The following is a 15,984-nucleotide window of genomic DNA, read 5'->3' as shown; positions in this document are numbered from 1 at the left end:
TATATATATATATATATATATATATATATATATATATATATATATATATATATATATATATATATATATATATATATATATATATCTGTATTTTAAAACAGAAAAAGAAAGGAGCTTGTCGTAAGAAGGTGCAGAAAGTGTAGCTAAGAAACAGCTGATCCATAGACAAAAAACTTGATATGTAAATACCGGTTGATTTTCGTTGACCTTGATAACCACGAGATGCAGCGCGTATCGATAAGGCACCCACGTAATTAACGACTAATTAATTCACTAGAGCGATTAGCAGTGGCGGTAATTTCGATCGCCCGTGGTTTCGAATCTTCCGAGATTGATCGATTCGTCGATCGATTTTCTACGATTATTTTTATCTAAAGTTCTCTCTCTCTCTCTCTCTCTTCTACGCACATAGATACAATTTGCATACGCTAGTTGAATTATTATTTGTAAACGATGAGCGATAGCGATGACGATCAGCCACGTTTGAGCTCGACAACGCTTACTGCACTGCAGGAATTTCTGAAAGAAAGGGAAGAACGAGAGATTTTTTTGAAACGTATATCCAAGGAAGATCAGATATCGAATACTCTCTTCGACGAGGATTGGGTGAGTCAGCAATAATATCAATATGACATTTATATATGATAAAATTTCGCATATTGTGAAGAAATTGATCCGTAATTAATGTCGCAGCAATTGAGCCAATTTTGGTACGACGATAAGACGACAGAAGCATTCGTCAGAGGTGCCTTAAATTCGACACCAGCCAATGGAAAAATCGCTCTGATCTCCTGCCCGACACTTTACAGTAAGCTGAAGAAAGAATCTGGTGAAAGACAAAGTATGTCTATAATATTTGTATAATACTCAAGTTGCAATGTGCAGACATTGACTGAGTGATCTTGTTTCTTGCAGTACATGTATAATTGATTCTTAATTACAGTTAAGCTATTTGAATATGACAGTCGTTTCAAGGTATTCGGTGCAGATTTCATACAATATGATTACAAGTTCCCCTTAGATGTGCCCAGAGACATGTCCAGTGAGTTTGATCTGGTTATAGCAGATCCACCGTTTCTGTCAGATGAGTGTCTGACGAAAACAGCAGTGACAATAAAGTTTCTGACAAAGGAAAAGATTGTGCTATGCACAGGTATGTGTAAAATTACATTTCTATTATATTTTCAAAATAATTTTCATCACTGCCTATCTATTTGTTAAATATTAATGTAAAAGTAAATGTGTTGTCTTCCATGTAGGAGCTATTATGGCAGAATTAGCAGAAAGACTGTTAAATGTCAAGAAATGTAATTTTATGCCAGGCCACAAAAACAATCTGGCAAACGAATTTTATTGCTATTCGAACTTCGATTTTGACAAGACTCTGGAATGAGCAAACAATATTTCAAACAGTATTCGACAAATATATATATTTGTATTTATTATTGTTAGATATTAATAAGTGTGTATATATATTAGTTTGTACTTTTTTACATGGATATGCCTGAATGACTGTAGAAATTGACAAACTGTCGACTCGAATTTTTATTTTTTGTATTACAGAAATGTTTATATAGTACAAAAAGTAAAGATTGAAATGCATTGAATTGTGAAGTTTTTCAAGCCATGATCCTATGACATTTTCAATCACGACCTCTTTGAGTATCACCTAATTCCATCAAAAGAATCAAGAGCCATAATACATATACAAGCGTGAGTAATTGATTTTTCGGAACTCCCATATCGTATAATTGGACTGAGTTTCTCAAAGTTAAACGTTCGCGCGATCTTACCGACTATTTTTCGAATCGATGGTAAGCGCGATGACCTCACGGGACGAAAATCTCTAGGTCACGGGCGGGAAAGTCCCTATATGGTGTCGCATCCGCGAAAAGAAGACACGCGATGGAAAGCGTAAATATTTACATCTCTTGAGTGTACGCTGGCGCATTTTTTTATTTGTAATCATGATAGACGGGAACATCTCAATGGAGGAGGACACGGAACTACGGGACCTGGTGGTGCAAACTCTGGAGAACAACGGCGTCCTCGCTAAAGTACGGGTGCGTCATGGGGATATGTCGCGAAAAAAAAAAAAACGATGCGGGCCTCTACCCTCGTAGGTTAGACGTGCTTGGACTCGGGGGGAGCGGTTGAAAAAAGGGATACAATATAAACTCGCGGGCGTTCGCTCTCGCCGCTTTCTCAGAGCTCTTTTGTCTGATGTTCACAGGCGGAACTCAGGGCGAGCGTGTTCCTGGCTCTCGAGGAACAGGATTCGGTAATGGTAGGTCGTTCAAGTCACTCAAGCGTGCCGCAATAAAGTGCAAAAAGAAAGCCTCTTGTTTACAATTCTTTGTGCTCGACCGGCCGTAACGACTTCTCATGCATGTCAAATTAACGCGGTTTATCTTGTCTTCTTCATATAAGTAAGGCGTATTCTTTATCATGCATCATACTTATTTTACAAAGAAGTAAAGTAGCATCACATTTTTTTTACAAAGTTGCATGATCAAGACAACTTTGTAAGAAGAGGTTGTGAACTGTGTGCAAAAATGTTCTACGTGTAAAATTCTACAGCGCGCTTAGATCTGTGCAAGACTGTAGTATGGTTTTGTAATACTAAAATAAATATTTCAGAATCCTGAGCCACTTCTCAACAAAACTGTCAAGCAGTACCTGTCCAATTCAGAAGGGAAATTATTGTTTTGCTTGGTTAGAGAGTTCCTAGAATACTTTGGTCTCGACTGTACTATATCTGTATATGATCCTGAGACATACTTTGGGAAAGAATACAATTATGTAGGAAGAAATAAGTTGTGTGAGGAATTAGGTATTGATTCAACCGAGCCATTACTTGGTGAGATTCTCAAGAACAGCATCAATGGTGCCTTTAATAGTACACAAAAGGTATTGATTTAAGCACAGCGGGCTGCAAAACAGTTTAGATGAAATTGGGAGCAACTGTCAGAATTGCAGGGTTAGGTGTTTTACATAGAAATTATGATATTCTATGTCTACATGTAGACAATGTAAACTATATATAAGATGTCACGTATGTAGACAATGAGTAATTTGTAGCTGCTAAAAAAACAAAAGCTTGCTCAGAAATTTATTAAGAAAAGTTGATACCTACATTCAACTTTTACAATCTTGATATAAATTTGTGAACATTGTTAAACAAGTTAGAATCCTCTGGTTATACTCTTACCTTTAGAGTTGTCTACCAATTTTTTATATAATGAGGTAAAAATTTTATGCAATTTATTATTAATTTTAAATCACATTTGTAATTAATGCCCAAAAACAGATGAAGCAACTATCTCATAATTTAATTATTCTTTTTTTTCGTATATTTTAGTATAATTTATAATTACGATAATCTGTATAATTTATATTGCTTATGTGAAAATGACAGTGTATACATCATGTAAATAACACAAACAATCTGCACATAGATTTTATATAATTTGGAATCTACAGTACAAATCTATAGTACAGCAAAAATGAGAGTTATTATCGAACTTATGCAATAATATAATTAAGAATGCTAAATAATACTAATAATAATTAATAATTACTGAGCAAGTTCACCAGTAATGACTACTAATTTGGACAGTTTAGTGAGCTTTTAACTTCATTGTGTCTAAATTGTTTTGCAATTCATAGTACAAATTGGCGCAGTTTGATGGGTATTTTGTTTTATAAAACATTTTTTTTTGCAGAGTAACAAAAGTAGTAACAGACACGATGAGACCGATGAAACCTCGACGAACTTTGTGAACACGACATTTGAGGTATCCGTGCCCAAGATAATACACAATGAATCCGTATCGTCATCCAACGACAATGACTCTTCCGAGAAGCTGGAGAGCGTCTCCGAGCAGAGCCCGAAAGTTCCAATAAACGTGACAATAACGGACAAGAAATGCAAAGATCCAGCGACCAGCGACGTTGTGACGAACATGTCGGATTGTGATAAGCAACAGTCCGCTCTCAGGGAGAACGCAACGGACAATGACGGAATTGAAAGTAATAGGAACAATAATGTGAATTTTGATAAAACTTCTACATGTACGACGACGACGACGAATGTCGCGGCGCGAGAGAACGACACTACAGTCACTACGTCCAATCAAACGAGTCCGTTAAACAAATCCGAGTCCCTAATTAAGTTCGACGATTCTATAGTAATCGACACGCAAACAAATCAAAAGAAAGATATAACTAAGCAAAACAGTATAAATAGTTTGGAGCTAAGCCTAGGCAATAATGTACACACGCAACATAAGAAGCCGGTCAATGCAGGAGGTAACTTCGGGAAGACTATATTTTTCGACGAGATCATTGTCGACGGTGAGCGGAAGAATGTTAGTACAATGCATAAGGCCGAGTCTTTTTTAGAAGATCTGCCGGCCATCAATCAGAAGGCTGGTTCTATATTCGGCGATTTACCGCCATTGAACGGCAAAAAAGCCAACATCAACGATCTGAAGGAGTTGATGGATATCGGGCTTGGTGAGTGTTGTGTAAGAATATTTTTACACACACACACACACACACACACACACACACACACATATATATATATATATATATAGTTTCATAATAGGAAATATATTTTAATAATAATAATCAGGATTATCAGTCGTAGATTTCAAAATTACATCTATTAATTATTTTACTTTTGTTGATTATTTACGTATTGTTACAGTATTTTTTCATGTAGACAATGTAAACTATATAGAATACTGTGAATTAAAATACTGTGAATAGTAGAATATATACAAAAAAGAATAATTATAAAACAGTTATCATATCTGTTTTAAGTAATTATGAAAGTGATATTTTGAGATGGATAACAAATTACATGAAATTTTTATTTCATTATATGAGAGATTTACTCTAAAGATAAGAATGTAAGAGAATTCTGTGGACTAACTTGTCGAGGAAACAATGTTCAGAAATTTACAGAAGAATTCTAAAGATTAAATAAAAATATTAAACTTGGTTAATTTTTGGACAAGCCATACGTTCTTTAAACGACGTCTATAGATTATTCATTGTATACATACATGACATCTCAAACTTAGTTTATGTTGTCTATATGTAGATAAGAGTAACATGATGCACGCATGAACTCTTAACCCTGATAATAAAGTCTACGCAAATCTTTATAATATTTCACTCGCATTGGCAAATTTTGCAAGAGCGTTAAAGCGAGCCTTGAAAGGTAAAAGTCTAAAATAAAATCTTTACAGCTACAGACGGCATAGATAATTACGAAGAAGACTTCGTGTCATCTGCGTCAGGTAGCGCGAATGAGCAGAGTCCTTCCAAGGAGCCGGACAAGATAGACAGCTCCCCGAACCCACGAACGAAGAAGGAGGAGAAAACTCAAAGTGCCCGTACCGAGGATCTGAGCGAAGAGATCGAGGAGATGGACGAAATCTTGAGTAGTACCTCCTGTGTAAGTAAGCCGACTTTAAATTAACGCGAGACTGCGGCACTGTTACTACTTGCAATTGCACATATTTTTCTCCCGTATCAGTTATATACGTAATTGTATTGTATACATATAGAATCGTTATATTTTAGCTCGAAGATATGAATACGGATAAGAATATATCAAACTTTACGACGGGTATTACCGCGGATTATATAGAAGAGATGTAATTTTTAATCGTGTCTCTCATACACACACACACACACTGATACGCAGATCCTATCTGTAAGAGCTCTAAGGGGTTGTTTCTCATATAATCCTCGGCGAAATCGATATCTTGTTCGCGCTAAAATGTGTCTTGCGTATGTCTGTATGCTATAACTATACCGTGAAGAATTCAGGAACTCGCGGCATCGAACTCGCATGGTTTCTGATAAAGGCACTGCCAGTTGTGGCTCAATACTTATAAGTTGCGCTGCAAAATGAGAAAAAAAAAGAAACAAAATAAGAAAAAGAAACGTAGAAGGTAAATGTTTGAATGCATATTTCAACAATAGGCGATATTTTTCTACAGTTTGTAAAAATAAGCAACACACCGAGGTGATCGAAGGTCACGTTAATAAGGACACGTACGCTCGAGTAAACGTTCATACAACCTCGATTTAACAGTAAAAAGTCATCGCGAGTCGGGACAGTTGACTACGTGTCGTAAATCCTCTTTACATGTATTCTGAAATATTACACAATTAAAGAAAGCAATATGGTTAGTCATATCTGCTGTTGCTTCGCGAGTTTTAAGGTAAAGGAATGTACTTGTGGAATATTTACTTTCATGACTCATTCAAAGGGTACTTCCCTTAGTCGTTCATTACAATATTTGTAATAACAAAAACTGAATGATGAACAAATCGCATGTCGAATCGCTATTGTTCAATTGCAAAATGTACAGTATTCTCAAAACTTTCATCAATATCTCGACGAAAACGTCATTATCGAATGATATTTGAACTGAAATAACGATTGAATCGAATTTTTATTTTATTCAACCTCAGACAGGCTACATACCTTCTACGTTATTATGTAAAAAAGTATGCTTAGTATTATTACTCTTACAAACGTAAAGATTACACCAATGTTACGATAATTTAAATATTAGAGAGGTGTCACATTAACGAGATACTGCTTGTTAGTGACTTGATTACACACATTTCTCTTCCTTTTTTTTTGTAGAAGATCTATTAGCGTTCTATTGTGTTTATTGAAATATCTCTGTTCTTAATTTTATGACTGAACATTGTCCATTACCTCATTTACACAAAGTTACTGATATGATATTGTAATAATATCAGGAAATCGTCCGTCTAGAAATGGATTGCCTAAAAAATCCATCAAATTATTTTTTCGAACATAATGGTGCTAAGTGTTTGAAGCTAAAGTTATTTATGAGAGTTAACGTTGTCTATGAAAAAAAAAAGATTAGGTGCTTATATATTTTCTTGCATCCATGATTCGCAGGAAATTATGATTAGTGTGAAAGCTGTGTAGACTAAGATATTAATTTTTGGGTAATCCAACTTTCGCGATTGGAGAAAAAAAGATGAAGAAGAAGAAAAGGGAAACGTTTTAAAATAATGTGAATATTTTGTGCCCCGTATAAGATGCAATAACTCAAGTACAACTCAAGGTGGATCAACTAGACGCTTGACAAATCAAAATCCTTTTGTAAAAAGAACAAGAGAACTGTATAGCCAACCATCTTTACAAAAGAATTTTCAGCAAACGGGTAGAGAGAGACACTACGTTGTAATATTACCGGTATTAGAAACTACGGTTCGAACAAAGAAATTCCGTCACTAGGTAATATCCAGAGCTCGCGTCTCCCGGTACGTTCGCGGCGATTTATCGAATGCTGGACGGTGGGAAACAGTCAACAAAAGAACAAAAGCAACATCTACTTTCTATGCTCAAACAGAGACCGCGGCATTTTGTACTACATACTCTACTTCTCCAACGCTGCATTTAATTATTAATCGTTCCATCGCACACACACTCTCACGAATTCGCGAACTCACGATCGACGCTGCAAATGTTGCGAGACAAATGACTTATTTTGATACCAATATTACGTGTGTGTATGTATGTGTGTGCATACGTAGTAATGGAATCGCTTAGTTCGGACCGCGCGCCGTTTGTCCCGAGATATACATTAAAAGAAAATGAAACAGGTATGTTCCTGGCCAATCAGCGTGGTTACATTTATTATCGATACAGTGCGCATAACGTTTTATAAACAACGGGATTCAGGACTGCATTGAACATTCCTACGCTCTATAGAGTCTAGAGGATAGCATACACATTCCATTGTTACTAAGGTAGTCGTAACTTTTTCGTTGCATTGTTACCATTAGCAGGCACAGATTAATGGGATAAGTATTTCTCTCATCGTAGGTTGTAAAGGGATAATTTAAGGTGCGTCTTAATCTTAATTTAAAAACAGCTGCGGATCTTTCCTTTCTTTCCTTTTTCTAGATACACGGGAAAGAACTCTCAGTTCGTGCGACTGGATAGGGACCAGACGAAACGTGTCTATCTCTGTTGCTGTGACCGAAAGCACTCGTCTGAACATTCATTCGGCTGCTTTAAGCCCCTATTAATAGTTATCGCTTGGAACTCGTCTCAACCAAATAGGATACTTGGATTTGAATTCAGAATTAGATAAGTTTTCCAAATCACGATTATAGATATAAATGTATGATTCGACTGAAAAACTTGGGTCCAACTCTGAGCACAAATCTAAGTATCTCATATGAAGTTTCAACTAATGACTATTAAAACGAGTCTAGAACCTGTATTAATGGTTATTACTTGAGACTTGTCTCCAGTGAGATATGCAGATTTGAATTTAGAGTTAGACGTGAATTTTTCAGCTGAGTCGCGATTACAAATGTAGTGTCACGTATATTAAGTGATTCAAGTAGAAAATTTAAATCTAACTCTAAATTCATATCTGAGTATTTCACGTGGGACACGTTTCAAGTAATGACTATTAATACGGGCCTAAATCTCGCTGGAGATAACCGAGAACAATTAACTAAATAAAAATCTCCTACAGGAATCTTTCCGTTCCTACAATCGAGTCTTCCGTCTGGTCTCTAATCCTCCTCCAGGCAACGGAAAATTCAGTTACATCAACGGAGACATTTTTCCCGTGTAGTCGAATTTTCAGAGCAACAGGAAGTCCGTGTTAAACCGAGATTAATTGCAGCGTACGCATACATTAAATACGCGTGTAGTTTCTATTCAAGCGATTTTAGAAACGCCGTTCGAAATTGTTGAAAACGTCGAGAAACGGGGGCGATTTAGAGTCGCTTGTGTATCTTTTTCTGTTTATCGCGGGCTGTTGAATAGCCTGCTTTGCAACTTCTTCGCATTATGTTTGCGACATAGACATACCTAGAAGATACACGTAAAATCTATGATCACTCTCGGAAGATACTGTTCGAAACGTAAATTAATTTGTCTCGTATTTTACTTTTGTCTTATACATTGACGCTTGACGTGGCTCTTTTGTTTACGCAGGAAGAGAATATCTGACGCAAATAACACACACTAAAATTAAATAATATTTTATTGTGAAAAATGTATGTATATATAACAGCGGTTTTTAATGCACATTTCATGGAGTGACAACCTCGATACTTTCGCAACATAGGTAACCATCACATAGCCATAGTCATAGCTACTCATAATAATCTACAGTTTGAAGTCTCACGAACAAAGTATTACTACCCGCTTTATATACGGTATTCCTTCGGTATTCACGATCGCAGATAATTATTTTGTAACCACGTTGAAACATTGGTAGCTATACCGTGCCTTTTAGTGTGTATGAAATAATTATAAAGAATGCAAATAAAAGTACTGTGGAATTGTGGGTTTTACAACAATAAAAAAAAAACACCTATGTTACTTATTTATGATTTTCAAGTATGATGTAATAATATGTATTCATGTATATGTTATTTATTTTATAAAGATTTTTCTCTTTTGCACTCGTTGTCTATGTTCTTTTATTATCTTGCATCCTAGTGTACAGTTAATTCCATTACCCTATAGTGATGAATGATATCATGTCGATATCATTTCAATAGTTTGCAATATTAACAACCATGTATATGTTGTTTTGCTACATAAATGATAGTCTTCTGCATTTTCAAATGCAGATAAATGGCAGGTGAAATATTACAATTTAATCATATACAATTGTATATATGCATATATGTATATACACACAGTGGTATGTATAAATTTAAAGGTATAGACATATACATGTATAATACAATTGTACAATAATTTTTTTACAATGTACTGTATTAAAATTGTCAAATGGTAAAGTGTAAATATTTTTTTTTATTCTAGGAAATGATAATATACCCCTGTTGCTTTTGTTGTAAAACAAAATGCATATGTACAAAATACTATATTACCCTTTTGATCATGTACAAATTATACTATGATTAACAGGTAACAGTATGCTTGTCCCAATTTCCTATATTTACATCCTATTGCGTTCTCTCTGAATTCGCTCACCGTATGCTCTCGAAACAAGATTGAAAGAGTCCATGTAACGGTCCATGCACATTGCTAAGCATTTCTGGAAATAAATCATTTCGCATAAGACATATTGAAACACGACAAAGGCTTACATCCAGCAAGGCAAAAACTGCTTTGTTGTAAAATTTGTGAGTTTGATTGGTATATGCTATTATATTCAGTCAAAATTAAGAATATATACCAATCAGACCTACAAATTTTGTAACACTTGTAAAATAGCTTGCTCTGCTGAACACTGCCAGAGATTATCAGTTTGCTCAGTTTGCATTGAATTTATATGCGAAAAATACATCGCGATTAATTGTAATTTTTTCTAAAATGCGACTAGTAAAGGGTTAAGATTGAGGCCACGTTTAGAGAAAGGGATTCACCTGTTCCGTGCTATCCAACGACGTGCCCGGCTTGAATATGCACTTTTTGAAACACTTCTCCGTCATTTTCTACAAATATACATAAAAACCTGTAACGTTCAGTCAATTGAGATGCGAGCAAATTATGTTGTGTAACAATACCACGAGCAGTTCCTGGGTATTGGCGACAGCTATTTGCTGCTTCAGATTGATCATCAACTGCTCCCTCTCAGAGTCGCTTAAACTTGCCGCAGACATTCCTTCCATATTTTCAGTCTGAGGATTTATTATCTCTTAGCAGCGATAATAAATTGAGATACAAGAAGTTTTGTGACTGGCAAGCACGAATCACACCTAACCTATGATCTAACCTAACCAAAGCTCACTGCCGGTCGCACGAGTAGCACGTGAAGTTTATCGTAGATGTCGCTCGCAAGAAATTAATTGTCCGCTATTCCGCTGTACGGCGTTCATGTTCTGTCGTGCACTCCAGGATCTCTAGTTGGCGGCACTTTCGCTCGCCATTTAAAAATTTTACATTTGTTGCGGGAGACGTTCTCTGCGGAAGCTACTTGTATTATTTTTCTCTGATAGAAAACAACAGTGTCCGTTATTTAGACAAATACGAGAAGGAGAGGAATCTGCTGGGTATCACGAATATTGATATTTGATTGTATTTAGAGTTGCAGCAGGAAATTCAAATCGACAAGTGTATCAAGAAAAATGGGGAAAAAACGCACTACGTCACGACGTAAAAAAGTAACGGTAGGTATATTTCACACGATGTTGCTGGGTGCGTCATTAGTTAAACAATTGTATTGTTGCTCTTAAAGAAATCTCGAAACTTGGAGTATCGGATTGACGATTGGGAGAGGCAACAATTTTTCGTGGCCGTGCAACAAATGGAGTTAGACGATGGTGCTCAAAATTCGAACAACGCGGGTAAGTCTCATGTAGAACAAAAAATCAAGATGTCGTCAGAGGACGAGAAAACGAATTATAAAGACTCGCTTTTCGCGATTATGGTTGCATTCCGATTACTGTCAATACTAAAGAGAAGATTTGTAGTTCATGTTACGTATATGTGTAGATTTTTAATACTGACAGAGAATATCGAAACGCAGCCTATGATTCAATCATTTTCTCAACATTCCATGTTATTCTAATTTTCAAGAACAAAAATTGCTGGAAATAAAAAAACTCGTCTGTACGAAGGAAATATTATTTTTTTATATATAAATTCTTTTCAATTTTAGTATGTTTCTAGTAATAGAGTGTTAATATACCAAGAAAAATCTGGGCAAAAATATTTATTGGATAGGTATTAATAATATATTTTTATTTAATCTAAATTCTTTTATTCAAATATTTCATGAAATAAACAATTTCATAAAAAAGCTAATATTTAAGAAAATGCTCAGACAGCACAAAATCACACCTGAGAACGGCCCAGGGATATTCTGAGAACGAAGAAACATTTATCCTCAGAACGTACTCTGGACGTTCCTTGGACATCTGTGTTCCCAGTAAGCAAATTGAGCGCAAACTGCACGCAGATTGGCAGCAAATTTGATCAAAAACCCACAGCAAAACCATAGCCATCTGTGTCTACATTAGGTGACGGTTTTGGTGACAGATCTTGCTGTCGGACAATTGGTGCCAAATTTGCAGCAAAAATCGCGCAAAGCTTGCAGCGCAGCAAAGTCTGCGCGGTTTCTGCTGCTAATCTGCCGTCAAATTGCTACAAGCTCTGCGCGGTTTTTGCTGCAAATCTGCAGCAATTATCCAACAAGCTCTGCCGCATATCTAGCGGCAATTTGGCAGCAAGATTTGATATAACAGATCCTGTATCAAATTTGTTATCTATTTGCCATCAAAAGTTGATAGCAAGCTCTGCTCGAAATCTATTCGTGCAGGTTTGGCTATCTTGTTAGGATGTATATTTTCTTACTTGAAAATATATTAGTATAAGTAAATATGTAATTAGTGTGCTATTCCCTAGCAATTTTTACCATAAAATTTTCTCCATGCACCATTATACTTCTCATATTAGAAGTGAAACGACAGATAGACATATTTTACAATATTGACTAAATAATGACTGAATTGAAAATTGAAAAGTGTAACGCTAGTACACTGAGAAAAAAAAATTTTTTAAATTAACTAATATTTATTAGACGGACATCACATTTATTAGGTCGGCACGAGAACACAATTAATCCGAGATCATTGTAGTAATTAGAAGTGAATGTTTTGATTCGAGATACGGCGTAATGAAAGATATTTTTTTAAAACAATATATTTTAAACATGAATACGCTGTTTACAACAGCATCACGAAGTATACATTAAATGTTTGCATGCTATGTTCAGCGTCTTTGTCTATTTGGGGATCACTTCTCTTTTAGAGCCCTCGCTGCTGCGTACGAAAGGCAAGGTAAAAACATCCGCATGCCTGAAGAAAAACTCCACGTTCGGCCAAGCAGATACGAATAAATGCGGCAATGACGACACATGTGTCAATGAACGTTGTGAACATTCTTTGAATATTCCACCGAAAGTGTCTCAATCATCTTGCAGGCGAGTCTCACAAAACGGTCTTACAGAATACGAATTCGACATAGATATCGTTCAAGCGATCGTTTACCTGAAATCAATCACCGTCTCTCAGTTGTCGACCAAACGACTGCAACAAATATACAACAGCCAATGGAGCACACAAGATAATCATACCGAAAATGAAGGTAGGAATGAACAACAAAGTACGAAACACTTAAAATGTTTAAACATTGAGAAGCCATCGACATCCAAAGTGATCGACACTCAGGACATATTGATGTTAACTCCACGAAATGTAACCGATCTTCCGTGCAATTCTCCGCCTGGAGGTTTGATTAGATCACTCTCCACCTCGAAAGAAGCAGAAATCGACGTTCTAAGCTTCGGCTCGATGAACAACATAAACAAATCGCCTGTTTCTTCGGTGCAAAACAAATGGGATAGTTATATCATGGAATCCGATTCTGGAATTCTAGCAATGGACAAAAAGTTGTCATTCAATTCAAATTTCGATGCAAATGAGACTTTTGACAGCTTGGCCGAGTTTCAAATGTACAACTTTAAACTCGATAAAATTACCGAGTATTTGACCCCGCCTACGTGGGACTATGCCGAAAGAGCGAACGAAGAAGTTACGAGAAACATGGTTGATACTGCAAATGTTCCCGGCAACGACTTCGCAGATCCCCTTTTCCCCTGGAAGGCATCTTGCACGCAAACTACTGATCAAAACGAGCAACATAAACTTACCTCGTCGACACCAAAGCAATCTGATGAAACGAATAATTTCTTTCAGTTGCGTTCTTTTTTCGACGAAGCTTTCATAACACCTAACGTGATAACCCAACCGACGCCGCACAGTATATCTTCGCCAACATTCAACTACAGTTCCAAGAATTTGAATATAACTCCTCTAGACAATCTATCTCTAGGCAGTATCGACTCGAAACTAAATAAGCTGCAAGATTTCGACAATTTCCAAACTGGAAATCACTCACGATCGCGTACGGATGTTTACAATAATGATAGGAGCTCATTCAAGATTAAATTTGACGATCTCAACAAATCTAATACGCCAGTGAGTAATGTACGTAATTCGCGGTGCGATAGCGCGTACGGCACTGAAATACATCATTGCCATGTTGATGAAACGACGAAGCCTGCTGCCAATAAGGGCGTATCGCATAACAATACTAGACATTGTTATAACTTGCGATCATCCAAGAAGAAGGAAACAGCTATGAATTCAATCGAAGTAATGTGTAATAGAATGGAAACACTCTGTATTAAGTATAAAGAGCAACCTTCTGTAAAGAAACGTAGTTGTCTGCGCAAGTGGTTGGACTTCAACCAAGATTACGTTATGGAATATATTATTCTCGAATCGGTCAGAGTAATTCTCACGACTGTCAGCGACGAGAAAATGGCAGAAGAATACGCGACATATAGACGTTGGAAGAATAATCTGATAGGAAAAGCCGTGAACGCAGTATTGAATATGTCTGATGCTCTTAGATTAGAAGGAAAGCCCGACATATGTAGGAAACCGATCATAACGATGGTGACTGAAACTCTGGATAAGATCGCAACATGTATGCGATCGAACAAGGTACGTTATACTTGAAAATATACAAAAGAGTGAGAAAAGAATTGTTTAAAAAATAAAAAAATTTCGACAGGTACTAAAATAACATATTTATTTTAGTCGAAATTCTCTCATATAAGTTGAATAAGCAATTCCTTTTTTCTTCAAAACTACATACAGAGAAATGTCATTCTATTGCTGAGAAAACGATTATTCAGGCTACTTTCCTCCTCTTAAGAGATGATTATCTTCAACAAAAAATATTTTTTTATAATGATCTTGACATATATTCATCACAAATTTGAACAAAGCTCATTATCATATGTATTCAAAAGAAGAATTTATATTCTCTTACAAAAATATAAAATTTTATCAGAAGAAGTTGGTTCCATGTAGTAAGCAAATCGAAGTTTTGTTTTAATTTAATATTTTTCATTAAAATACTAAACTTGCCAGAATTTAGAATATTTTGAGTAAATTTAATATTCATAATGAACTCTTCTTTCCTTTCTCTCTTTTTTATGGTAAATTTGCAGTTATATACTTATGAAATATTTACTTGTGAAACAAGTAACACTTACCTGAATGTATTTTCCTATATATAAAAATATATATTTTTTTATTTGTGTGAAATTTCTTAATAATTGCAAAAATATTTTCTCAGTGTAAATATATGTATTAGTATTTTAAATATATTAGTATGTAAGGATTTTTAATTTTTTTATGTTTTTTTTTCTTTTTTAATAATATTTTTGCGACATCTATATACACATTATATATTTGTCTTCTACTTATAAATATTACGTTACATAAGTAATAAATATTTTTATACGCGTATCGCGACATGTTTTAAAAAAATATATAATTTTACAATAAGTAATACTCTCTTTTTCTTAGGCATATCTATCTCAGGTATATCGCGTACAGATAATCCTGGAGCTGTGCAACTCTGTGTCAGTATGCGTCGCAACAATCGATCATTTGATAGCGAGGTTGAAGTCGTTTTGGTCCATGCTAAGCCAGGAAACGGAGATTCGGCGGGACATACGTGGCACAGTTAATCAGCTGCATTTCGTGTTTTACGCGTTGAATATCGCTTTGCGAAAGTATCGCGCGATCGTACCAAACGATGGAAAAGCCGCCGAAATCTCGATTTCTCAAGTCGCGGATCTTTGGAAGACGCGCTACATCGACGAAAAACTCCGACACGCGAAATTGAATGTGAACGACGTGGAGGAGCGATGGCGTATCGTATTGGAAGACTTGACAGTAGCGTCTACGGAAGACTTTATACAATTTGCTGCCAAGGAATTGCTGTCCTCAATTCACGTGTTGAACTCGCAATTTCGAGCGAAACGCGACACTTTTAGCGCACAAATCATTTAGTTAAAAATATATACGTAGTTTTTTTTATCATAATGATTTGTGAAT

The 15,984-nt window shown here is 35.7% G+C and overlaps 3 protein-coding genes across 3 annotated transcripts; 2 read left to right on the top strand and 1 right to left on the bottom strand.

The window, feature by feature from the left end:
- Nucleotides 1-190: 190 nt before the first annotated feature.
- On the top strand, nucleotides 191-1,607 carry LOC116841964 (EEF1A lysine methyltransferase 1). Its single transcript, XM_032810556.1, has 4 exons — nucleotides 191-606; nucleotides 694-841; nucleotides 944-1,153; nucleotides 1,260-1,607. The coding sequence occupies exons 1-4, from the start codon at nucleotides 454-456 to the stop codon at nucleotides 1,391-1,393; spliced, it is 645 nt and encodes a 214-aa protein (XP_032666447.1). The 5' UTR covers nucleotides 191-453; the 3' UTR covers nucleotides 1,394-1,607.
- Nucleotides 1,608-1,711: 104 nt separating this feature from the next.
- On the top strand, nucleotides 1,712-15,969 carry LOC116841970. The gene is made up of 8 exons (XM_032810563.1): nucleotides 1,712-2,063; nucleotides 2,234-2,287; nucleotides 2,641-2,910; nucleotides 3,726-4,518; nucleotides 5,262-5,470; nucleotides 11,244-11,352; nucleotides 12,818-14,577; nucleotides 15,451-15,969. The coding sequence occupies exons 1-8, from the start codon at nucleotides 1,968-1,970 to the stop codon at nucleotides 15,937-15,939; spliced, it is 3,780 nt and encodes a 1,259-aa protein (XP_032666454.1). The 5' UTR covers nucleotides 1,712-1,967; the 3' UTR covers nucleotides 15,940-15,969.
- On the bottom strand, nucleotides 9,057-10,823 carry LOC116841969 (mitochondrial import inner membrane translocase subunit Tim13). The gene is made up of 3 exons (XM_032810562.1): nucleotides 10,573-10,823; nucleotides 10,432-10,500; nucleotides 9,057-10,100 (listed from the first exon to the last, which is right to left on the bottom strand). Exons 1-3 carry the CDS (start codon nucleotides 10,675-10,677, stop codon nucleotides 10,002-10,004), a joined length of 273 nt encoding a protein of 90 aa, XP_032666453.1. The 5' UTR covers nucleotides 10,678-10,823; the 3' UTR covers nucleotides 9,057-10,001.
- Nucleotides 15,970-15,984: the final 15 nt, after the last annotated feature.

The sequence above is a fragment of the Odontomachus brunneus genome, unplaced genomic scaffold (assembly GCF_010583005.1).
Source record: "Odontomachus brunneus isolate Ranch 3 - 2012 unplaced genomic scaffold, Obru_v1 Obru_scaffold_019, whole genome shotgun sequence".
Classification (NCBI taxonomy): Eukaryota; Metazoa; Arthropoda; class Insecta; order Hymenoptera; family Formicidae; genus Odontomachus; species Odontomachus brunneus.
The sequence above is the reverse complement of the archived record's forward strand: the minus strand, read 5'-3'. Positions and strand labels throughout refer to the sequence as shown.

Excerpts from the sequence above, each read along its gene's own strand:
- LOC116841964 (XM_032810556.1), top strand. The coding sequence starts at position 454 with ATGAGCGATAGCGATGACGATCAGCCACGTTTGAGCTCGACAACGCTT. Across the intron at positions 607-693 it reads CTCTCTTCGACGAGGATTGG|CAATTGAGCCAATTTTGGTA; the intron begins GTGAGTCAGCAA and ends TTAATGTCGCAG. Across the intron at positions 1,154-1,259 it reads AAAGATTGTGCTATGCACAG|GAGCTATTATGGCAGAATTA; the intron begins GTATGTGTAAAA and ends TCTTCCATGTAG.
- LOC116841970 (XM_032810563.1), top strand. The coding sequence starts at position 1,968 with ATGATAGACGGGAACATCTCAATGGAGGAGGACACGGAACTACGGGAC. Across the intron at positions 2,288-2,640 it reads AGGAACAGGATTCGGTAATG|AATCCTGAGCCACTTCTCAA; the intron begins GTAGGTCGTTCA and ends TAAATATTTCAG. Across the intron at positions 4,519-5,261 it reads GTTGATGGATATCGGGCTTG|CTACAGACGGCATAGATAAT; the intron begins GTGAGTGTTGTG and ends AAATCTTTACAG.
- LOC116841969 (XM_032810562.1), bottom strand. The coding sequence starts at position 10,677 with ATGGAAGGAATGTCTGCGGCAAGTTTAAGCGACTCTGAGAGGGAGCAG. Across the intron at positions 10,501-10,572 it reads ATACCCAGGAACTGCTCGTG|AAAATGACGGAGAAGTGTTT; the intron begins GTATTGTTACAC and ends GTATATTTGTAG. Across the intron at positions 10,101-10,431 it reads CGTTGGATAGCACGGAACAG|AAATGCTTAGCAATGTGCAT; the intron begins GTGAATCCCTTT and ends ATTTATTTCCAG.